General features: G+C 42.1%; 3 protein-coding genes across 7 annotated transcripts; all 3 read right to left on the bottom strand.

Moving 5' to 3' along the window:
- Nucleotides 1-325: 325 nt before the first annotated feature.
- On the bottom strand, nucleotides 326-3,437 carry si:ch211-148l7.4 (uncharacterized protein LOC563603 homolog). 2 transcript variants are annotated; one of them, XM_012831009.3, is made up of 2 exons: nucleotides 3,154-3,437; nucleotides 326-2,402 (listed from the first exon to the last, which is right to left on the bottom strand). In XM_012831009.3, the coding sequence occupies exon 2, from the start codon at nucleotides 2,339-2,341 to the stop codon at nucleotides 782-784; it is 1,560 nt and encodes a 519-aa protein (XP_012686463.1). In that variant the 5' UTR covers nucleotides 2,342-2,402; nucleotides 3,154-3,437; the 3' UTR covers nucleotides 326-781. The 2 variants fall into 2 exon arrangements, with proteins under 2 accessions (XP_012686463.1, XP_012686464.1); XM_012831010.3 differs by having other exon boundaries at nucleotides 326-2,361.
- A 167-nt stretch (nucleotides 3,438-3,604) lies between these two features.
- On the bottom strand, nucleotides 3,605-12,558 carry mylk2 (myosin light chain kinase 2). Its single transcript, XM_031565854.2, has 17 exons — nucleotides 11,906-12,558; nucleotides 11,351-11,448; nucleotides 11,136-11,223; nucleotides 10,693-10,972; nucleotides 10,467-10,577; nucleotides 9,072-9,274; nucleotides 8,794-8,917; nucleotides 8,406-8,620; nucleotides 7,877-7,982; nucleotides 6,901-6,994; nucleotides 6,566-6,675; nucleotides 6,287-6,428; nucleotides 6,114-6,184; nucleotides 5,171-5,299; nucleotides 4,518-4,670; nucleotides 4,242-4,374; nucleotides 3,605-4,144 (listed from the first exon to the last, which is right to left on the bottom strand). Exons 1-17 carry the CDS (start codon nucleotides 12,219-12,221, stop codon nucleotides 4,064-4,066), a joined length of 2,454 nt encoding a protein of 817 aa, XP_031421714.1. The 5' UTR covers nucleotides 12,222-12,558; the 3' UTR covers nucleotides 3,605-4,063.
- Nucleotides 12,559-14,476: 1,918 nt separating this feature from the next.
- On the bottom strand, nucleotides 14,477-24,121 carry tpx2 (TPX2 microtubule nucleation factor). Of its 4 annotated transcripts, none has more exons than XM_012831006.2 (18): nucleotides 24,023-24,121; nucleotides 23,143-23,288; nucleotides 22,935-23,051; nucleotides 21,801-21,903; nucleotides 21,641-21,703; nucleotides 21,489-21,527; nucleotides 21,058-21,180; nucleotides 20,666-20,775; nucleotides 17,975-18,132; nucleotides 17,699-17,867; nucleotides 17,438-17,576; nucleotides 17,081-17,297; nucleotides 16,728-16,823; nucleotides 16,477-16,644; nucleotides 16,222-16,368; nucleotides 16,007-16,118; nucleotides 15,299-15,486; nucleotides 14,477-14,838 (listed from the first exon to the last, which is right to left on the bottom strand). In XM_012831006.2, exons 2-18 carry the CDS (start codon nucleotides 23,252-23,254, stop codon nucleotides 14,728-14,730), a joined length of 2,172 nt encoding a protein of 723 aa, XP_012686460.2. In that variant the 5' UTR covers nucleotides 23,255-23,288; nucleotides 24,023-24,121; the 3' UTR covers nucleotides 14,477-14,727. The 4 variants fall into 4 exon arrangements, with proteins under 4 accessions (XP_012686460.2, XP_012686459.2, XP_012686461.2 ...); XM_012831005.3 differs by having other exon boundaries at nucleotides 24,017-24,118; XM_012831007.3 differs by having other exon boundaries at nucleotides 15,299-15,465; nucleotides 24,017-24,118.
- Between the last annotated feature and the right edge of the window lie 745 nt (nucleotides 24,122-24,866).

Raw genomic sequence — 24,866 nt, 5'->3', positions numbered from 1 at the left:
GCCTGTGTGCGTGAAGCACAAGGGTGCCATTCCCAAAGGTGAGGGCAGTGTGATGTGATCGTCACTACAGATGAGTATGTGCTCTGACTGCCATGCCATTGAGCCTGGCTCTTTGGCGTTGCGGTCAGAGTGCATGTTTGGCACCCTGTAGACCCGGGTTCGGTTCTGGGTTGGGTGACCACGCTCTCCCCTCACTACACCTTGCATAAACTTGTCACACAGCAGTTTGATGCCTTACGATGTTAAATATGATGTTCATTAATATGAAACCTTGCACACTGAAAATATAATTCTAAAGCAAACATATATCCAAAATACAAAAAGCTTGAGATAATTCATTTTAATGTTCTACCATTTGGCTTTTATCTATGACCATCTTTTTGTACAAAACAAGAATCACAGTGTCCATTACACTTGATGCATAACATCAACCCCATCTCTCATTGATAAAATCATTTTAAGCACAGTTTGGTTCAATGTAAGGCTCAGGTGAAGGTCTTCTTAAAAAATATTTAGACCTATTAAAAAATGTAAACTGACCGAGGAAGAAAAAAAAAATCAACAGTTACACAACGCAATTTATTTTATTCTAGCAAACACTGCCACACCTTTCTGTTGCTGGTGATAACTATCCTTTAGAACCATCATATAAACTCATCAATACATCACTTCACCATTATCATGTATTCAGTACCATCACCATGAGTTAAAGTATATAGCCCAGGAACAACACTGACGGGTAGGAGAGAGATGGCTTCACAAAAACCCTTAATAAACTTAGTCAGTCATCACTGTCACATCCTTCACCATTATCATCACTAGGAAGGTGCATCTGGCAGTGCTGCAAAAAGCTGTTCAGAGAGAAAAAAGCCTCCCTGCATGGCACACAATGGTATAATAGCTCAGGCATAGTGGCTCTTCCTTCAATGGGGGGCATTCCTTCATTGCAAATACTGCAATTATTGACGATTTCTGCTGGCTGATGAACCTCCTCATGCTTGCAGAGAGCAGCTGGAGAGCTGAAAACCTCAAGACAGGATGGGCACGGGAACTCACCATCTTCCTCTAGGTTCTCTCTCTTTCTCCTTTGTTTCTTTGTGTCTACTTTTCCTGCTTTTGATGTGGAGCTGCATTTAGTCTTTTTGGTTTTTCTGGCGGGATTCTTTTCAGCTGCCTTTGTTTCCTTGGTGGGCTTTGATGGCTTCACTCCTTTAGCAACCTTTCGCATCTGGCTCTGCTGTTGGGCGCTGTGGGTGCGAAGATGTGCCCAACGCGTCAGGTGGTGGAGGAACACTTTGCCACAGATGAGGCATGGGTAAGTTTCACCTTTCTTCCTCTGTCTTGTGCTTTTAGCTGATGGTCTGTGCTCCCGCCAGGGTCTCTTCTCTCGCCGGTGTACCTCTTTCCTGTGCTGATGCAGCATGGCGGTCTGGGAGAACACCCGGTCACAGGAGCGACAGGGGAACAGCTGGCCCTTCTTTTGGATCGCATCGCTTTTCTTTGCTGAGTCTGAAGCATTTTTACATTCTGAATATGGCATTTTCTCCAAAGTTTTACCGTTCATTTTCCCTGCAGATTTTTGTGAACGTTTAGTTGGATTCTTTGCCCACTGGCTTGGATGCCAGAAACGCTGATGGTTAGCCAGTCCTGCGGCTGAGCGGAAAACCCTTGGACAAAACTGGCACACTCCCGGCCTGGGGGGAGATGGGGGAAGAGAAGCATATGAGGGTGTTGGTGTAGGGACAGGAGTGAAAGATGATAGGACAGTGGAGGGTTTGGGAGCCTTGGGACTAAGCGGAGCAGGCTGACATCCACCTGCCTGCTGGTGGTAAAGTAACTCCTGTTTGTGGCTGAAAGCACGACCACAGGGAGCACACGCATAGGGGCTGTTGTCATGGTGATGGCGGTGTTGGTAGAGGTGGGACTGCTCCTGCAGACCCTTAGGGTCTGACAGCTCAGAAGAGCACGCGGAACAAGGGGCGCCACGTTGGGCTTTCCCATGGCACAGCTGGCAGACTGAGGAAGAGCTGGGGCACTTGTGCAACTGAAGGGTAGAGAGGAGAGCAAACTCTTGGCCACATGCTTTGCAGCGATGAGGCTTCCGCAGGGCATGCAGTTTCTGTTGGTGGCGAGCAAGTCCTGCCAAATCTGGGAAGTCCTGGTGACACTCTTCACATGTGGATAAACCTGACTGGAGAGACTTTGGATTGTGACCATCCTGCTTTTGCTCAGCTTGAGCCATCAGTTCAGCCAGCTTGGAAAAAGCATCTCCTGCCTGCCTGTTCCTCACAAAGTCCTCTGAATCTTGGTCTGCATCCCAGTTGTGAGAAGCCACATCCATCCTTGATCAACAAACTGCATCTGGTGATTACAACAAGGACAAAGTCACTGCCCGAGCAATGCTGGAAGAAAAATAACATCGTTTCTGTTTAAAAGGTGACAGCTTTAACAGTCATTAACAATAGGCTACCTGAGCCACACTGCAAAGTCTACTTTCTTCATCTCTCTCTTTCAAGCTTAAAAGGTAGCCCACAATTTGTAAATAAAAGTGTTCTTAAACTAAAATGACGTACCTAAAGATTCAAAGGAAGGATCTATGAATATTCCTCTGCTTTACATGCATAATTTCAGGTAATTTGTTGCATTTGTTTATGTTTACTGAAGCCGTGAGAAATGTAACCAAACGCATTAGAAACACACGAATAAAAACGCACAGAAATTATACCAACACTATGGACACATATTTTTTGAATTTTCTTCATAACTAGTGTTGAGGCCTTTTATACAACGCTACCGCATCATTATGCGAGAAGCTCTGGAGATACCAATGGTAAAGACCACCTCGATTGTATTTTGAACGCTAGGTATTTTACCTGAGTAGAGAGGGAAACAAGTGTGATGAACCTCAATTGACATACGAAAGTGCCCAAACTACGCTCGCAGTTTGTGCAAGGGACGCTGAACGACTGTGCACGTAGTTTTGTTTTGGAGCCTTGAGCCAAGTCAAGTGTTTGAAAAGGCTAGTGTCAATGTTACATTTCAACATAATGTTAGCCTACTTATAGCAACAAGTAGCTAACAAGATAACATTAGCCAGCTAGCTAGCTTTAACGCTAACCTGCGAACTACAAACATGAGGAGCGTACAACTCACCAGTGGAAGAAAACACTTCGGAAGCAGAGGTGCACAAATCTCAAACAGAACCATGAAACTGATCACTGCATGTCGGTATTGGGCACACACCGGCTGAAACCAACTCAAAACTTAGCAGTTTTGAATGGTTTAGTATGTGTATTGCATGTACCACTTGGTTTCAGTTTCAAGAGGATGCTTCGCACGCATGTGTATCTACACGGCAAGTTCCAGCAGCCACAAAAGGAACTACATTAACCAGAAGGCCTATGTTTGGCTGCTCGAATCTTTTAAAGGAGTATGGAGAGTATGTTGTACCGAAAAACAAATGCTTCGTTAACAATTATGTAATTCTGGAAGCATCCATCCAGGTCAAGGTCTTTTCTAATATTCTCAGGGATTATGTGCCCTGTTCATCTATCATGTTTGAAGGAAAGGCTACTAATAAAAATGGACTTTTTAATACACGTAATAGAGGCACAAAGGTATTTATTGATTAGCTTACTGATTGACAACAGTAACACCCAGAAAATTCACAAAATCATAAAGAAACAAAAAATAGTTACAATGCATAATTGTTAACATAGGGAGCTGTTGAGGGTATTAAGAAAATACATTACAACAGGAATTTGCTTTTTATATTTTGGACATATACATTGAACACCATTTGTTGTAAAACTGGGCCTACCGAAAAACGATATGAAAGATAAAAATGATTGACACATCGGCTATCTTTTCAAACACTATGAGTACTATTACCTGACTACTAAAATTATCACAACATGCATACTTTTCTAGGCCTAGAAATATTCTTAAAATAACTGCCACTTGTTCTTGACAATGACTGCAGAAAAAAACCAGAAGGGACTTAGGCCTTCACTGCGTGCCTCCACTCAAAAGTGCAATCTTCATGAAACATATCAGGGTGAAATCAGATCCCTAGGGATGTTAGAGATCCTGAACTGGCAATCTTCTTAAACCTGTTGGCTGCTGCAATAGCTATGTAGTTTTTCTGTGGAAGAAAACATACAGACATTATGGTTTCATTAAAAATATGAATGTGATTTGATTTATTCTTATTCCAGTGTATGCGTATGGCAGCGCAAGACCTTCCACATCCTTCTGGCCATGTATTTCTTCAACAAAACTTGCGACTTCAGAACAATGTTGCTGCACTTTGCTTTCTCTGAAATGTTGTTGAGCCATGGGTGTTTGAGACACGAGGCCGCACTGAATCGCCCGCTGCACACAATTAACACAAAGTCGCATGCCTTAAATACACATCACAATACGATTGCCTTATTCAGAGATGCACTTTTTTCATTTTACTGCACAAATATATAACACCAAAATATGGCCACAACATTCTTCAGCAAAACAGTCACCTTCTCTCTTTGATGAGTAGGTTGGATATGAAGTCTTTCGCTTCTGCGGAAATGTGCTCAAACGCATCCTCATCAAAGTACCAGTTGGCCATGACCACATTGTTAAGGGTCTGTGTGTCATCATCACCCAGGAAAGGGGACAGACCACTGACACTATTGAGGGAGAGAGGTACAGTAAAGGTTACCAGGATGGTAAATATGTTGCCACAGGGAAAGTTTATCCGAGCACTTTTCGATATCAGATTATTATGTGGGCAAGTTGGAGGATCTAGCGGAAGAAACTCTTTCATATCATATTTCTCTTCCTAAAATTATCTAATTTTGTTTGCTTGTTTTTTTTATACTTTACCAGATAGCAGGGTGTAGCACATATCAATGTCACGTTGTCTTGGTGAATGTGTACATAGCAGTACACGTCCCTATGAACTATAAAAGGACATGGGCAATTGTGTAACACTCCAAGAGAAGGACTATGCAAAGCATCTTTAGTTCTTAAATGATATGTCTGAAACAGGTTGAGAGAATTACACTGTGTATACAGTATATACACTGCATTAATGGGATCCTAACATATTGTGAATAAAATTAATAAAATTAATTAATTGTGATCAAATATGCCACTCGATCTGGCATATCCCAATGATGGGACTCACAGCATGTAGGTGATAACTCCTAGAGTCCACATATCTGTGGGAAAGGAGACGAAATCAAAGTTCACGACCTCTGGGGCCAGAAATTCCGGTGTCCCAAATGATACACGGAGCTTCTCCCGAGGCTTGTACCTAGTGCAAAAGGTGAAGAAGCAAAGGAGAAAACAGCCTGCCATCTCAACCGCTATGGAGCAGTTAACCTCTGATACAACTTCAAATGACCCAGTGCAATGTATTCTGAAGAATCAGGAGACGTGATGTTGCTTGAGCGAGAAGAAAAAATGTTGAAATAAACTTTATCTAGTGTTCATTCTTAGTTATTGTTTTTTTGTTTGTTCCAGAGGCATGTGGAGGTTGGGGAATGTGTAAAGTCATTCTTGCACTACCAGTTAGCAAGTGATGTGGAGTGTTTAAGGCCATGAGAAAGAGGACACACCTTCCTTTGGACGCTGGCACTATACAAGAATGCTTGTGCCAAATAAGCCTTATTTCCCTCTCTCTCTGTCATATTTAAGGGGATGTTTTGCATGTTTTTGTGTTCTTAAAGCAGCAGTAATCAGTTTTTGGCTTGGAGCTCCCCCTAGCGGCTAAACCTAGTGTCACTCCCCGATCCTAGTCGCGCATGCTCAGACACAAAGGACCGGGCGGCTCCAGAAATCCTACAGAGCGCAGTAATTTCCCTACAGACCCCCGATGGCCATGGCGGAGAAGCCATTCTCCATACTAAAAGTAATTGTAGCGGCACAATTTTTTTCAAGCTGTTATTTTAAGGTAGAATTGTTACATAATGTTACTTTAAGGTACAAATGTTTTTATTAGTACCTAGCTTTTATGATGTCATCCAAATTATTTTGAAGATTTATAAAATGTGTTTCTATGCCTGCCAGCACAATTTAACTAAGACATGATGAGAAGGAGATGATAGAAGCACAAACTCAGTACATACCTCCTGGCCAGCCCAAAGTCAATAATCTTCACTTGATGACCCGTGCGATTCACACAAAGGATATTCTCTGGCTATAAGCGTCAGAAAGGATGCCATCAGTTTAGACAATGACACAAAGCATTGAGAAAGACAAGTAGTAAGGCAATGTAATACAAGTATAAAACACATCTCACCTTGAGGTCAAGGTGGAGAACATACATCTGATGCATGTATTGGACACCTTCACAGATTTGTCTCACAAACACCATTGCATCCACCTCAGTCAGCGGTGAACTCTCATCCACAATCCTCTCAAACAATTCCCCACCCTCAACACTGAGAGATGACCACAAACGTCACGTGTAATGACCACAAGATGAACCCAAAAAAAAGAATATGACATATTATGACATATGACAGTAAGAGGAGGCTAGCCATGACCATTTCCAGTGATAGAGAATGGACCTACTCACTATTCAACTATGAGGATGACCTGGTTTTTAACCTCAAACGCTGCATACAACTGTAGGATGTTAGCATGACTTAGCTGGTTCATCACTTGCATCTCATTCATAGCCATTTCCTGTCAAATGAACAGGACACAATTAAACAAGTCACCTTGACAGAACTTAGCAGAACTAATTTTACATTAGTTCAGTTTGCCTATGTTCAAGTGTAAAACAATTAAAATCTAAAGCAGCTTTCCCAGCCCCTCAACCCAATGACTGTATGTAACTGTATATAAATATAACAGGCACAACTGGCAATGCACTTTCACAGCAGTGTGTTTAGTGTAAGGTTACGGCACCTTTTCTTTGGCAGTTCGTGTGCTGATGATCTTGGCGGCTAGCCTCAGGCCAGTGGCATTTTCTGTACATTTATGCACTTTGCCAAATCGTCCACTGTAACGGCACAATGCATTTTTTGCAATTAACGTATACATCTGCACATGATTATGTTGTGGCTAATAACAAAGCCACAACTAATATGGCCAATAGCAAAGTCACAAAATACACGCAATAACACTAACTTTCCTTTCTAATGAAAGGTATAAAAAATCCTCTTCTTTTGAGTTTGAGATGAATTTTAGTACAGGTTATGCAAACTGAGAGATGCTACACAACTATTCCGAGGAGTTGTCAACGATTTTCAATATGTGGGCAGTGTGGGTACTGGCTGTTGGAACGTACCCATTATTTGAAGTGCATGTTTCCAGAAAATGGTGTCTCCTAGGTTTCCCTGCTATGCTACTTCTACACCAAAGTCATCATGAGGTAGGGGAAAGGACTGGCCACTCACTGCCAAAATGCACATTGTCTGTCTGAGGTAGAGTTTTGTCTGCCTGCAAAAAGCCCTGAACACACTGTATGTAGGATTGCTTATTTTGAGCACAAGGCGTGTGCTCACCAATATCCAAACCCAACCACCTAAGCACAGAGTGCTTTTGGTTGACGTTTAGTACACTCAACATGTAGTATCATCTTGTTACATTATGCTGTTTATTGCTGGGGTACAATGCTGAATGATAGTGCACCATTGAAAGCTTATTCATGCAAGTTTTCAAGTGTATATATTCCTCTGATTTACATCACTTAAAACCCAATGACTAAGCAGCTAGGTCACTACGTTTCCAGCTTTGTGAGCAACATCTATGAGATGGTCCACTGTGCTCTCTTGGTAGGCCATTCTGAATTGTTTGCCTAAAGCAGTTAGAAGGCATAGGGAAATGTGCGCCAAAATAAGAATATGAAGTGGATATTTAGAAAAGGGAGTATTAAACGTACCCGCCCAGGACTTCTTTGGTGTGGACAGAGAAGTACTCAAATGGAGGACTGAGTTTCAAAGCAACAAACCGGTGGGAGAAGGGGGCAGGCTGAGGAGGAATATCATCTTCATGGCAAAGGGGAGACAAAATGTTTGTGATTTAATAACCTAGTACTTATAAAGTAGTCTGTTATTAAGTGATAATTGTTGTTTACAAGGCCCTTCCAAATTAAAACAGGCCTTTAATGACCACAGACATAACATCACGCCTGTGATGATATTTATACTTAAAATACATTCCATGTTGGGCCAGTGGATGAACAGGTGCCGGTAAAGGGCAGGGGGGGGGGGTATAGGTAACGAAAGGAAAAAGGATTATAGTGCTCCAGATACTTCGCATCAGGTCAAACCAAACAGACATTGCCTGACTGTCACTCCACATCAATCAACATTGTAACCATGCACACAAGTCATACGCAGCCAGCTTCTGACTAACACACACCACTGCAATCAGCATTACTTACTTAGCTTACTCAGATATACACTTACCTATGACTTTCAGTGCTGTTTTGGGGGGTGATAGAGTTCTTGTTGCGGTGGTCTTTTCGTCAACAGCTGGACTCACTCTGATCTGTATGCCACTGGCTGGGACTTTAGCTGCAGGAGTGCAGACAGCTCCTGCAGCTGTTGCTGTAGAAATAGTCTTCAGCAGCAGTGGCAGCTTATTGGGCACAGGGTCAGCTTTTGGTGGCAAACTCTGTAATCTACAATCAGTGCAACTCTCAAAATTCAATCTAAAAAGACAAAAACGTCTAACACTTAAAATTAAACTGTTGCATATTTTGAAACAAATTCATGATTTTAATCTGCTGCCTCCCATATAACAGCCTGTACATTTATGAGAATCGGCATGGGTCCTTGTATGAAATTTCCAAACCTTTGCAAGGATTCTGGACAGCTTTGTACATGTCTGAGGGACGACACATCTGTTGTTAATGACGGAACAGCCAGATGTGTTTCCTTGGGAGGAGCAAGACTCAACGGAGACACTGTCTCTTTTTCTGTCAGCATAACCAAGACAATGAAATAAATATGGTTTACCATACGCACCTCATCCAACATGCTGTACTCACAAACCAGCATGAACAAAAGTCAACGAGTTATGCAAGGACGGAGATAAAAGAATTTACGCGATATGCGGATGTGGTAATTTACCTGTCCCTTTTGCGAAGGTTTTAGGGGGTGACTTGACACCGATTGTGGGTTGGGCAGGGCTAACTTTGATCTGTTTGCCCACGCTGGTGTCTTCATTAGCTGGAGCTGCAACAGGTTTCCCAGTGCATGGGTCTCTCATCTTCATCGGAGGGGGTGGGAATTTAGCAGCAGGCTCCGGTGCTGGCTTTGAACTTTGCAGTATGCTGTGAAGAACAAAAAACCCTTCCTTCATCAATGACAAAGTTTCCTCAATTGAAATATGACAAAGGGTCAACGCCAAGTGAGTTTGTAAAGTAAATGAACTTACTGTCCCAAACATTCCTCACCAAATCATGCCTCGAGAATTATCATAAAACAAAAACTCAAATGTCTGTGACTGGAACCTGTATTGATAGGATAATCCCACTCTAGACTATTTCCCACAAATACAGAACGCAGGCATGCTAGCAAAGAGGCTAAAACCTTATGGTGCTTGCATCTGACTGCACCACATCTGTTGAGGCATTACACACTGCTGACCACTGTTACATGAGGAAAGTTAAGCCAAACAATTGAAACAGATTAGGTCTGTTCAGCTCAACTGAACCCCACAGAAAAAGGCCAACACAAGATGGCCAACACTAGTAGGATGCAGGAAATGTGGTATTAAAATGTATATGACTGTTTGTCATATGCCCCATGCATTTTGGTTTCTTGGGCATGCTGAAGGGTTGTTCATTCAATGGATTCTTCTCTCTGAATGGTGTTATTCAACATGCATAGACCACAGGCATAGGTCCTTCTAATTCTTTGCATGAACATACTGAGCAAGCTACTTAGTTAGGTACTTAGATAGTAAGACACTAGCTAGTTGACTACTCACAATGGGGCAGCCCAAGGTCTTTACACAGGAGTGGTGAAGCCACTACATAATTGCATAATGTTTTTCCGTTGTGTTTTGGTTTTGTGGGAGGAGCCAAAGAGGGATCCTGAGTATGTGCCACATTGTAGACTCGCTTGCACTCGCTTACACAGAAGCCTACTGCTGCCTACCAAGTATGGAGAGTTCATTCATTTCACATGAGTGCAGAATCTATTTGCTTATTGACTGCTGGCTGTGATGCTTGCCGTCCTTATTTTAATGGAAGACATAGGAGGCAAATAAACTGTCGTTCTTCACTACAACCAGTTGGCTTGGTGTGTCTCTACCCATTTGGCAACAGGTTCGATTTTGTTTTTGAGAACTGTAGCTGAACCAAATAGCTGGATCCAGACGTAATCTGACTGCTTGTAACGTGACACCTGATGTTTAATGATGTTTAATCAATTTTATGTTGATGTTTCATTTTCATCCCCTTCCTACATTAACCCTCAAACACAATGACAGTTAGATATGCATACTGAAGAGTGCCTGACCTCTGACCCAGATCAGCCTTCGCTGCAGTAGTCTCTGTCCCGGCCCCCACACTACCCGTCTGTGGCTGGCGTGGTGAATCCTTGGTGGCCAGCCCAGGTTTTGTTTCAGAGCTGCATCAAACAGGATGGTAAATCAAATATTAAACATACATTTATATTCAAACTGAAAGTGAACTGTGATCGCTTAGAAAGTTTGCTTCATGTGCCTTGTAAGTGAATCACTGACCTGCCTGGAGACACTGAAGCGCTCTGCTGTTTGGCACCAGGGCAGTCTATGGGTCGTGAAGAACTGGCCACTGTTGTCTTTAATGTAGATGTTGTTGTGACGGTTCTTCCTTCTGAAATTGCATTCTTTGACATTAGGCTGGCCTGCAGACATGAGGTGGAAGGCCCAATTTGCTTCACAGAGACAACTGTTACAACACTTCTGTCTGGTGACTGAAGTCCTCTCTCCTGTTTTGTCTTGGGCACAGCAGCCATTTTTGCTTCCTTATGACCACTTATGTCTGCAAGAAAGACAGCAAAGTTCTACAGGACTTCATCACCATCATTATCATTCTCCACCTGCTATGTAATGTTACCTTTAGTTATGTTTATTGCATTCCAGTAGGTTTCCACTGAGGGATCAATAGTTAAAAACAGACAACTTTGGTTTATCTTAAAAAGTACCTGGACTGTTAGAATCAATATCCCTAAGAGGGCCAGTCAAGACACTCTGTTCATGTGTGTTGGCATCAAGCTGCACATAAACTTCATCCTGAAATACATTTTACACAAGAGAATCATTATATCATTAGTCACTGGCTAAATTTGGCAGCCACATGCTCATAAAAAAATATCCTTTCACACACAACAAACACATATAATCACTGCTCTCCACTCACCACCAACATCCTCATTGGAAGTGACTTTCTCCTTTGTTGGAGCCCCACAGGTAAAGACAATTTTTCGGTAATAGTCTGCAAGCCCCTCTCCTCCATGCCTTCAATTTGACATGAATGAAAAATGGTGTATATTTACAGATAAACAAGTTTAATAATGATTACGATACAATATTGCACAATATCAAAATGTCTAATGTCTAAAATGGAGATATTCACCACAAGACATCCATGCCAGAATTAGTTGGTTTGTACATCCAAGTCTATCACAGAATTATCCTCCAAGGCAGAATTAATTTAACCAGTTCATGGTTTGCAAATCCAGATCCTCGACATTCATTACATAAAAAAGTGCTTATATATTCAATACAAACTGAAATTGTGTTCATAAAGACAACATGACATTTCATCAATTCCAGCATCACAAAATCTCATTTAATACAGAAAGGCGTAAGAATATAAATGTGACAAATTAATATGGCAATCTCACAGGCAATGGTGCAAAGTATAACATGTAATACAAAATCTACCCTAATTCAATATCCTGGTCATGCTCACCTCGCATTAGACTCTCCAAGGTCCTCTGAATCTCCAGAACATTCTTCTGAAGTGAGTCTAGGACTCTAGCTTGAGTAGAGAGCATGCTGGCCATGGCCTCTTGCTGGTTTGTGTGTTTGCTGCATGTCATGCACATAACACAGGGCCCGCTTGGCTGAGACAACGGCTCATTGGGTTTACCCTCCATATTATTCACCCGAGTCTTCAGGTTTCCTGAGTCAGCTGGCTGGGTGGCTGTACACCGCCCTGAGCCCATTACTCCTGCAGTTGCACACCGCCATGGATATGCAGGAGCAGCGGGCTGCTTCTTATCCATCGAGACGGTTTAAGCCTGTTGCAGGGTTGATTTTCCGCTTGTATATTAAAGTTGGATCAGTACAAACTAGTTTAAAATGATGCTCGAAGCACGCACTTAAGTTTAACATGAAATCTCATGGAAATAAATTAAGTCCTGCCATCCAAAGACAACCATTAAATGTTTGGATTCCATACCGGATACTGGTGAGCAGCCAGAGGAAAAGATCAACCTTTTCTTCATAGCAAAGGCCTGGGCACAGAGAATGAACTGCATATGTCCTCTCTGGACTGAACAGGAACAGTCAAGCTTAGATTCCACCTTTATCTGCCAGTGCAGTGGCCAGTGCACCAGAAATAGGCAACCCTGAAAGAGGGGTGGGGTGGAGGGACTGGCAAGGGTCTGAAGTCTTGAATAGTAACTGATAACAAAAGTATGTTAAGCAGGCAGTGGAAGCTTCTGACAGGATGTGTCATTTTTCCAATGTAAACCATGCACAACCACACACAAATAATAATTCATAATGACCTGTAAAGCATGTTTTTCATACTATAATTGATTCAGTGAGATGCCCCTCTCATTTCTCTTTCCTTAAACACTGTGCAACCATTTGACACTTCTTGAGGTAAGGTTTTATAGGCAACTAGTTTAGATACCATTCTCAAATTAATTTTGATATATGTTCATTTGAAGGACAGATAAACACCTGTGTCCTCCCCACTAGCCATCCAGGATACGCCCTATGTAGTTCCGTGTACCGGGCTGGAACACCCTGCAAAAATGGAAGAAAAGCTTTCACACGCATGACATTGGCAGCTATACTGCCAAAAGACACCAGTTAATGTGTTGGCAAGCTTCAATCAGTGTCAGGTGGGCTGTTGGTGGTGTTTGCAAGGGTTCTTGCATGCCCTTTAGGTAGGTAGCTTGCTAGTTTTGGAACAGAACTCCGTATTACTGTAAAAAGCCTTCTTAATATGCCCTAATATGCTTAGGTTGAAACACTGACTATGAGGTTGAAAGGATACTCCCTGTCCATTCAGATTAAATATGTGTATTATTTGGGTATAGATGTTGTAAGCACAACACAAAATAGCAACTTACGAGTTCTTGTCCTGTAGTGATGGGCCTGTAAATTCTCAAGTGTGTGCTTCCTTTTTGTATTTGTTCGCTGGTTACGTTTTATGTACTATGAACACCTGTTGGGTTCCCTTTAAGAACATGTTTAATAGATTAGCATCTGATGTCATTTACATCATGCTATTTCCAAAGTCTATATTCCCCCTCACTTCATTACCTTATGGATGACTTGAGAACAAAAAATACATTTATTGATCACTGGTTTGGTTCTTAGGTCTTCCTTGTATTAAAACTAAATACTAAAACATAAAGGCCTTTGCCTTCACAATTTCCATCCATCAGGTTAATCATGTCATTAGCTTCCTGTCCACAGCCACGTTAAACATACAAAAATAAATAAATTGGTGCTGTCAAACGATTAAAATATTTAATCGCATTTATGTCATAGTTAACTAAAAAATTAATCGCAAATTTGTATCTATTTGAAATGTCCCTTCGTTTATTTTTTCCATCTTTTTATTTTAATTTGAATGCCCTTATCAACATGGAAAAGTGGATTGGCTTGCTTTATGCAAATGTTTTATTTGATTGAAAACCAACATTGCCAAACAGGGCGGTACAAAATAAAATTATAAAGTGCACATTTCAGGTAAACAAGGACTCAGCCTATAGTGCAGTTAAACCATGGCTTAATACTTGCTTTTTTTCCAAGTTTGCTGGGAACATAGCAGTCAGGCCTCTTATTTCAGAAACAATGAACCGTAACAGTTAGGTTACCAATAAAAGGTAAGCCTACTACTTCTTTGCTTTCAGCCAGCCGCCTGTTGACATTCAGACAACAGTGAAGCTCGCTTCTTTTGCACAACACAACTTTTAAAAGTAAACTTTCCAATCACAAGCTTTTTATCATCCATTTCGCCGTATCGTGCTCACCATTCACTCAAACCGTAACGTTAGCCTACTAAACAGTTTGCGAGGCCAAAAAGAATGTAAATCTAAAATTTTTTTTTTTTAAATCGTGTTAATCTCGCGATAAAAAAAATTAACAGCGTTAAAATGGGTTTGCGTTAACACGTTAAACTAACAGCACTAAAATAAATAAAAAGCCGTCAGGTTTAAACGGCTCTACTCCAATAACCATTTCTTGCATCCATGCTGTCTACAACAGAATCCAGTTGTGATGTAAAAGAAAAAGTCGATTTCATAAGAATTTCTTTTTATTCTCCATAAAAGAAGGAAGTTGTACAAGATCTGTGTCATGTCTGAAGGATACAAGGTGAAGCTTGTAATTTAACAGCGGTATGACACTGACAAAGGCTGTTAAAAGAATGTATCAAACAAAGACAGTGAAAGTAAAAGTACATGGTATATATAGACACACAATGCATTAAAAACAAAGCGTAAACAAAAAGCGCACAATAGTTAAGAACAAGTCACAGTGGTGGTTAATTTACATGCGGAACCGGTCAGTAAAGTTAGGGGAGTGTGGAATAGTCAGTGGAAGCTCACTTTTCTTCACCTCCACTTGCTTGTAATGCCTGACTGGTTGCGCCTTGTGAACCTGAGAAACGGAAAACAAAAAAAAGGAATGAAAGAAATGTTATTATATAAATGAACATATTTAAGAATGCAAGAGTCAGTCACTCATGTTACTTTGAATGCTTTAACATGGGATGAATGTGGTCACTCAAAAAAATGGCCCAACTTTAGCAGCCACAAGGAGTTCTCGCAAAAAAATAAATGTTGTTTTGATAAAGATTAACGCTTCTGGACTTAAACTCTGAAGGTATGGTGGAAGTTATTGAACACTTCAGTTTGCCTTCTGTTTAAGCACACTTGTCACATGTCTCACATGTCAGGGTCCTCCAAAGGCATAACTGAAGACTCAAACAATGGACAGAAGCCACAGGAATAAATGTCAATCATCCTTCAGGTAGAAGTCATGATTGAAGGGCTAGAAGCATTTCATATTCAACAAAACCACGGACTGCACTTTGAAGGACTCAGGTCAGGCAGCTCACCATTTCTTGCCGTAGGCGGGCCATCTCCTCACGCTGCTGCTCCTCCTGCTCCTGAAGACGGTCCTGCTCCTGAAGAGCTCGGTGGGTCTCCCGCTCACTCTTCTCTTGCTCAAAGTCCTGGCGCTCCTTGGCTCGCCGCTCAGTGTACAGGTGAAATTCCTCAGTGGCTACGGAATTAGTGGAATTACCTTGAGAAAGTGGCAATAGTTGGAGAGGAAAAATTGGAAAGAGTGCAATGAAGCGGGGAGTGGGTGGTGGTGGTGGTGTTAAGATCAACACTGACAGTGGAATACCCTGGGGTCCATTACATGTAGGGCTGCAGCTAACAATTACTTTAGCAATGATCAATCTTTCTGACCATGATGGGTCCTGGGAAAGATAACTGCTTGGTATTTATTTCCAGAAATGGACATCTTATCGTTCCGGACAAAAAGTAAATTCACAACTGCGGATTTATTATGAATATATAAAATTTGACAGTTTCATGCATTCATTTTTCTTACTGGGACTAATGCCAACTACCACCATAATTTTGACTCCTCTAACACGGTCAGATTCATAGAGAAGTTTTGGTTGATCAAAAAAACAAGCAAACTAGATTTTGTTAGATTTTTGGTTTCTCACAGCAGACTAATCATTGCAGCCCTAAATGTGTGTGTGTGGAGGGTGGGGGTGGGGGGGTGCGCTTTGCTAGCAGGAGCTACTTACCCAAAATGCTCCTATTCTCCTTCTTGGGGACAAACGGTTCCTTATGTGTAACTGTGTTTGGTCTGGCCTTGAAGGTGGCCGCCTCAGCCTGTTGTTTCAGCTCTTCCTTCATCTGCCATAAAGTCAGTAGTAAGAAGAGGCCTGAGCAAATCATCCTTATACAGACAACAAGTGGAAACTATGGAACAAGCTATTCATACATAACGGCACCTCACCATTCTCTCCCAACGGTCACTCTTGAGTGCTCCCCGCTCATCAATCTGCAGCCTGAAGGGCTCGAGTTTGGTTGGCTCCACTACCTTCTTCTCTGGAAGGCTGATCTCATTGAAGTCTGGGAGTGGCGTGGCTTTGAACTCATGCGACTGAAAAAACAATTGAGGTCAAAGGTTACTAAAAGACGGCAAAAAAAAATAAAAAATAATCTTCCATTTAAACTTCTGAAAAGTTCTAACATAAATATTTAACATTACCTCCTCCTTACGAAGTTCTTCCAGTTTTTTCTCCTTCAGTGTCCTCCTTTCACGTTCCCGCTCCTCAAAGGAAAAGGGGCACATCTCCACAACACTTCTGGCAAGAAGCTTGGGATGGAAAGGTACAGAGTGTGGAACAGGGACAGCCTTGATGGGGGCCGGTTTAACCTGAGACGGAAGAATTCATCCATTTTAGTGACTGAGGGAGATGCCTTGAGTGCAAACATCAGTGGAAACCAAGCGAGCCCCACCTCTTCAAACTTGCGCTCCACACGGACACGGTTTCTCAGAGCAAAAGCTGGCGATTCTGGTACAGTTGGAGGTGCCACCCGCTTCTCTGGGACGCCCTGGAAATGAGGTGTAGGACATATTACAGAAGCAGAAACAAAACCGGCATGTTCCATTTAGGATCTCAAAATACATGGAAAACAGCTCCTGCGGTCATCATCCCTCAGATGACCACGCAGTGTATAATTCATTTAGAATTTAGAAGCTAGCAGCTTACAGTGCAGCTCCTCATTAGGATGCACAGGCAACTGCAGATGAAGTGGCCAGCGTTCATTATTGAACACAAAATTGACTCACTGGAACACATGATACATACCACCACCTCCTCCATGATTCTTGCTGGCACGGGGTTGGAGTGAAAGGTGTAGTCATCTACTTCCTTTGGCTTTTTGCTGGCCTGCCTCTCATGCAGGCGTTTCTCAATCTCCAGGTGGAAGCACTCAGGTTGGGTGGCCTCTTTTGCTAATGGTTTCTTGGGCACAACGGCTGCCTCCAGTATTTTGCGGTTAAGCTCAAGGGCTTTGAACTTGAACCTTAAAGAAACGGTGCACAAGAAAGTAAGGATATTTACCACAACATATAAACAAGTTAGTCCTTCAGAAGGACCTCTGACACTCTTCCATGTTCCCGAGAGATCAAACGTTCAATGAGACTGCATGACTGATGCACATACTTCTGAATCTTTTCCAGCTCTTCAGCCTCAATCTCAGCAGTGCTCTTCACCAGCTGTGGACGACCCCTCTGGCGAGTCATCAGCTGAGGGGTCATTGGGTTCGTAACCTTTGGCCGCTCGTTCTTCACTGGTGATGGGCCTGGGAGGCAGGAAGGTATTTATGGTCAAAAATAAGTCTACATAGCAATATCGTCACCCTGAAGGTCTAGTGTAATACAAAATGACAAACAGAAAGGCTTTAATGTCAGTCCAATGGATTACCTCTCTCTTGACTTTGGCGACTACGTAAATGATAACGCGTTGGTGTGCGTCTCTGGTACTGTTCAATCTTCTGAGCCATGGGCACGTAGGCAGCGGTTTCCTCATGCTTTCGTTTCCCACGAGACAGGTTGAATGGCTTTGGAATAGTGGTCCCCTTCATTGCCTTTACCTAGAATAAGGGCAAGCAAATGGTATGGGTAATCAAATCTTCCCTTAAGTAAAATAACGTAAGCCCCAATTTACATTAAATAGATACAGTACAAAAGTTGTATTTACAGGTGAAGCTTGGTGCTTGCGGAGCTGAGAAACAAAGTCCACCTCTGCGTAGGCGGAACCAGAAGCTGTGGCGCTGCGTTTTGTTCGTGCATCTGAGCGGAAGTTGAACTCTTTTGGTACTGTCGTCAATAGAACTTGCTTCGGCTTCGGTGGCTGACCTATTGGAACCAGAAACGTTGTTTATACCTCAGTAGCAACAAATACCCATGATGACACAGACACACTTCGGCCCTTTTCCACCGGTACAGTACAGGACAGCAGGGAACAGGGCAGGTTTGTTAACAGTTGTACGTCCCCAAAATCGGGGTCGTCACTACTACCTGGGGAGACACCCGCTCAATATATTGGTATGAATGCTTCGCATCTCTGGAGTATATTTCTGCATGAAAGCAACTTGGATCTGGTAGCCTAATTATTTTAGTCTCTTAAGCAGCACCCTACTGGAATAATCCATGACAAATCAGCCAGGGGTTCCCACTTAAAATAAATAAATCCCAAATATTAGAGCCAGGCGGCAGTCACTTTTACAGAGGGAGAGGGGGTAATTTAAAAGTGGAAGAGAAAAACAAAGAGATCGAGTAGCCCCTCGTAGTTTTAAACATCAACTGCTCAAAAAGTATCACATATATCCAACTGATATTTGTATCCTGCTGTAAAACAAACTTTTTTGGTTATCTGCAGTTTCAAGGCCCCATGTGATACCCCAAACTCTCAGATGTGGCTTTAACACTTCTCCTCGCCTTCGCTTAGTCATACTTGCGGAAAGCAGGCATTTATTTTAACGCTTTAAATAAAACTGCAAAAATGACTGCATTAATTTTGACAGGACTAATTATTAACCTTAATTATTAACGTTTTAGGAGGGGAGCTGCGGCGCAAGCGGCAGCATCCCCAACCTCGAATGGGTGTGAAGGCCCAAGGGGACCCGGGTTCGTGCCGTCAATATGTTCATGACTTCACAGTAGGCGCAAGTCACTGCGGTTACACCCTTTGAGTGGCAGAAAGAATAACTTACCGAATAGCAGCGTTCAGCTTGAATACCGCAAAAAAAAAAATCCATCTAAACGAACTGTAACATCTGGTCCAAGTCTCCTGTTCTAGTAAACATGGCTTCATTTAAATGGTATAGGATAAATATTTGAGTGAGTGGGGAGGAAGGTGAAAAGAGTAGTATTCAGGGGCAATGTCCAAGACTTCCGTCACCGCTAATGGTGGAATAACAAAAAAATATGCAATGCCTGCGCCTATCAGTCCAGGAAACAAACAGACCAAAACATTATTATTATTCAGGCTGCCCTCAAAAGTATCAATGATCAAAACAAAAAGGGCAAGGCAAACAGTCTGAGCAAAACTCCTGTAGGGGAAAAAAAAATAAAAAAAAATTGATCTCTTGGGTAATAAATCTAAACGTTGAGTCGGCAAAACTCTGGTACTTATTTCCACAGGGGCAGTAGGACGGGTTCTTCAGAGGCTAGGGAAGACGCCTTCCTAGCATTCCGAGAACAACCAATGGAACAGTCTAGCAAGTGTGCAGGTGTTAGTCATTGGAAAGGTCTCGCCTTCAAATTCTGTGCTACTTTTTCTTTTTCTTTAAATAAAGGCTCTGGTACGGTACGTGCACATAGGATGGTGGGTGCTTTAAAAACACAGGATACTCAAACTGCATCCTTGAAAACTGTCTGAACGAAGGACTGTCCTTGGTAGAATTCAAAGGACCGTAGACATCAGAGCAGTACTTCGGCAGGATTCGATGACGTCGCATCCTTCAAATGCAGCCATCAAGGATCCTTCTTTGACTTTGAGAAACATCCCATCAGAGGATCTCTTGGCATCTGTCTACCACTCATCCCCCTCCCATCGATTCCCAGTCCCATCAAAACCAGGTACCTTATTTTGAATAATACCCAAGCAGACGTCATAGATCAGAACCACAACAAGTTTAACTATGATGCAAACACAATATGAGGGTTAAATAGAAGTCTGGAACAACCAGAACTCTTCCTAGAGCTGGCCACCCAGCCAAACTGAGCAATCTGGAAGAAGGGCCTTGATACAAATGTGACCATGGAAGATAGTCACTCTTGCTGAGCACCAGAGATACTGTGTGTAGATGGGAGAACCAGGACAACCACCATCACTGCAACATTCCACCGATCTGGGTTTTATGGCAGAGTGGCCAGGCAGAAGGCTCTCCCCAGTGAAAGACACAGGAAAGCCTGCTTGGATTTTCCAAATCAACACCTAAATGTCTCCAAGACTATGATAACAGGATACCCTGTCTGATAAAACAAAGATGTAACTGTCTGGCCTCAATTCTAAGCATCATGTCTGGAGACAACCATGCACCGTTCATCACCTGCCCAATATCATGGCAACAGTGAGGTATGGTGGTGACAGCTGTAGCTAACATATTAAGTACGACAAATAACTAGTTTGCATTTTATCTAGCTCCACCCCCATCATACCCATTTGGTGCACGCTGTGCCCCAACAGAAACATAGCCAAAATCAGTACAGGTACTCAGCTATGGTAGGCTAGGCAAAACTGAAAGTGGAGAAATCAGACAATACCTGTGACAATAATTTTGAAAGCACACCATACCGCACTCGTCAGTGGAAAAGGGCCGGTTATGTTCCCCTTCCTATTGAAACATTCTGATATGTAGCATAAGTGAAAAGACATAGTACTCACTGCCGGCCAGGGCTGCCTTGTAGCTGGCTTCGTTCCTACGTCGATGTTCAGCGACCTCACTTTGGAGAGCTTCAATGCGTTCCATCTCTTGTTGCTCGGTGCTCCTTGATCTAATGTGGAAATTGTCAAATAAGCCAGTTTTCTCATATAGTTCATTTGTACTTATGTATGCCAAGTTTCTAAGGTTAGGCAACGTAGACCGAAATCATCCTTTGATTTGCTATGGATAAAGGCCAAAATCCCCACATGCAAAATACATTCCACTAAACTCGCCCTTAAATAACTTGAGCAATTAATAAATACACAAATAAATCAATGAATGAAGAAATAAATAAATAATTTAAAAAGAAACATTTTGGCTGTTGGCATCAAGGAATAAATGTTTTGCTCACTGGACAGTGGAAGTAGCAGGAGCTTCAGAAGTCTGGATCTTAGCTGTGGAGGCTGCAGGCTTTTGACTGAGTCTGCGGCTGCTCCTTACAACTTTTCTCTGCCTCTGTGTGTGGGAAGAGCTCCTGCCAAAAGACCACCAAATGAGGTTAAACACAAAAAACGCAGTAGCAAGAAAGGCAGTGACACGCCCAAATCAGTATTTATAATCAAGTTTGTGCAACAAGGTGTGCGCCTTCAAACATCTCACCTCACCCACCACACAGTAAGCAAAAGAAATGTATTTAAAGACTGTGCATTAACCGCAGGCATGCTAACAGCTAAACATGACTGCCACCTTGGTGAACCCCTCTGAACCTTTCCTGGGCAAATCAACCACAGATCATGTGCACAATAAAGAATCCAGGTATTCTTCATCAAACTGAGATTTTACCTCAAGGGACGAAGGGCTCTTTTAGGTGTTGGAAAAGTTCTGCAAATCAGTTTAATAGTCCATCTAATCAGTTTATAGTCCATCATATATCTAAAACTGAGGGGGGTGCTGTCCATGAGAAAATAAAATACATTCATCACAAAAAAACTGACCTCCTCTGTTTCTTCACTGGTGGAGTTGCAGCCTTGGGCTCCACTACAGGTCTCTTGGACACCCTGTAACAAAACAACCAGTCACATAATGCCATAGATCAAAACCTGTAATATAGGCCTATATAGCACACACACACACACTTTTGAATGCATACTATACCTGCGCGGCTGAGCCTTTGTTTGGGTGGGGGCAGGTGCTGCTGGCTTGCTGTTACCCCATGAAAGAACAATGTTTGAAGGAGGATTGTCCTCAACTGCATCCTCTGCAAGAGACGGAATCAGCACATGACTTAAAAAGGTCTGTATCGCAGAGCTCTCGAATAGCAATCTAAATTATTTCCTACTGCCTACCCCAGGTCAAATGAGGGCAGTAATATACAACATTTGTGCATCCCTAGCTCCTCTCCTTTCCAGAAGTAACCAAAAGGTTTGGCCAAGATGGCTGATGCCAAAGGCTACATGTTGCATGAAAACACGTATATGATTGAAAGACATCTAGGCTCCCATTAGTGTGTCCATCAACATTGATTTATATTTATGTTACATTAATTTAGTAGAGGCAAACAGATCTTCATTTTTTCAGATCTTCAAGCACTGTAGCTTTTGAGCTAGCTGATAGCCTAAACAGTACCGTTAACAGATGGGATTGCTACTGAGCTACTTGTTGCTAACAACTACAGGACAGCCATGCTTACTTGGGTAAGTTGGTAAATTCAATTTTCTCTGGAAATGGACTGACGATCTGCAGTTTGAAAAATCTGAGCGTTCCATTTCCCCACAAATTAACCAACACTTCACCAGTCATTGTTTTAGGTTCTGAAATGGGATTTAGCGACTTGATCGCCACCATTCCTGACAGTGTGGGCCTATGTCCTTGCCGTTTTCGCTAGACTCACTAGCGCCTCTTGAGGTACAAGTGCCATTATGAAAACACGATGCGTCTCCAGCTGGTTAGCATGCTAACTATGTTTGATATGTGGGCAATGCAGCGGATAGGCATTTGACAGTTCTAAATGGATATTTTCTTCACATTCTGTTGCTATATCTAATTACATTTTCGAATGTTTTAAACTAAAATACTAATATTTAAAATATAATGCAATATATATAAATAAATAAATAGTGATTCATGCCAAAGCACAAATGAATAAACTGTTCTGAATTATCCCACGCCACAACAAAATTATGGATTTTACTTAATACTCTTAAAACGTAGGCTGCAACTTAATACAAGAATTTGTATAAAGCAGCAGGCTGGGATTTCGTCCATTTTTCAAAATGGGTCGGGACACACCTTTACATGACTCTTTTTCCTTGGATAGAAGAGCTGTCGAACGGTTTCCTCTGGTCCCTCCAACTGGCTTATCGGGTTTAGGGGTAACTAGCCGGTCGGCAGGCAAGTTAGAGGCTTCTAATAAAATCAAATGACAAACAAAAGGCAATTAATTTGCATACAGTTCATTTTGCGATAGCGACTTATTTCCTCATGTTCAAGAACTCACCAAACCATTGGTCAGCGTCAGCATCATCCGCCTGGAGAGATTTGAAATCCATAACATGGCTAGGTGCATCAAACTCGTAAGGGTCCGCAGTCCCAGCAGGCTGCATGTCCATCTTCCAAACTAATAACGTCTCAGATGGCGGATACCTAAGTGATATTAAATATAACTGTTAGTTCTTACACAAAAGAAAGTCTAATCGTAATTGCCAAGTAAAATGTGTATATTTCGTGTTCATTATTGTTGCCAGAAACACATGGTATAAAAGCACTCTTCGATTGCGTCGCAAAGTAACGTTAAAGACAAAATGGGTGCTTTACGCACATTTTACCACCCGTCAACAAATTATTAGCCTGGTAGCTTGAACTCAGTGACTCAAACGGACACATGCTATTCGTCTAACACCATATACATTTAACGTTACAGTTTACACATGTTAACGTTATATCAGACGTAGTTTTTCAATTAGCCAGTTATGCCATCACAAATATAAAAAGTAACTAGGATAACTTGGCTACCACTATGCTAGCTGTGTTAGCCAATGTATCTAATTAGTGTAGTCAGTTAGTGGAAGTTTATAACAACGATACCCCGCAGATACAAAATCGAATTGTTACCGGGGAATTTAACAATACATGTATCAAACAGACTAGGTATGGCACAACTCACTGGGTAAGATTATCAATCCTGTATATTAACTATCTATGCTGAGACTTAACGTTACTGGTTGACTAGCGATGTGTTGCTGATCGCATTGCTAGCCGATTAAGTTCACGTTGAATAACAAACAAACAACTTTTAAGTCAGCGTGTCTTCTTTGTACCTTGATATCCACTCATGAAATTCGTAGAATAATGCTGATAAAACCAGTACTTACGAATACCTAAATTCGAAATATGTCCTCCCTTTATGAGACACAACTGTTCCGCCGACGAAGCACTGCAAAAATACAAACTACAGCGCCGTTGCATTGACGTTTAAATTTCTTCAAATCATCCAATGACACCGTTCTTAGAAAATTCTTTCGTTTTTCATTGGACGACTACCACTTACGTCACCACGTGATGCACGATCACGTGACCAGAGTTATTTCTACTTGTAGCAGAACCCGAAAGCTCCACTTCTAAACAGAGCCAGATCATTTCTAAAATGGACCACGTAGAGATTAGCCCCTTTGACTTGTCAGTAGTCTTGTTTTCGCGCAGCGTACGGATGGGCGTTGATTTACTGTAGTCATGCAGCCGGTATTTTTACTTTTCATTTCCTGAATCCAACAGCATTTCTTTAACGCTGTCCTACATCATCACACCGGTTTAGAGTGAATAACAAACAACAATAACATTCTGGCGAAGCCAAATAATTCCTTTTATACATATATTTATATGTTGAGGGAGTCCCGTGAGTCATGTGTTTCTCTTGCTCCCGCACGCATCAGTTTCTTCCCTGCCCGCACCCCCACTTCACAATCAAAATGACCGGTACTCCTTTGAGCAGGTACCCGCAAAAGTGCAGGCCTCTAAACCAGTTATCATGCAGCCTCACACATCCCCATCCTTCTCTGTTCCACTATCCCTACCTGACTGTGACCACTAGCTCCAGTATATTTTGTTCTTCTAAGGTATGCGCTCCAAACATGGGATTTTCTTTCTGATACATTGCTCTGTTCAATATGCTTTCAGCAGGTTTTGTTTGTTGATTCCAGACACAGTTAACATATGGACCACGGC

This window comes from Clupea harengus, chromosome 4, assembly GCF_900700415.2.
Source record: "Clupea harengus chromosome 4, Ch_v2.0.2, whole genome shotgun sequence".
NCBI lineage: Eukaryota > Metazoa > Chordata > Actinopteri > Clupeiformes > Clupeidae > Clupea > Clupea harengus.
Note: the sequence above shows the minus strand (reverse complement) of the source record. Positions and strands in the feature narration are given on the sequence as shown.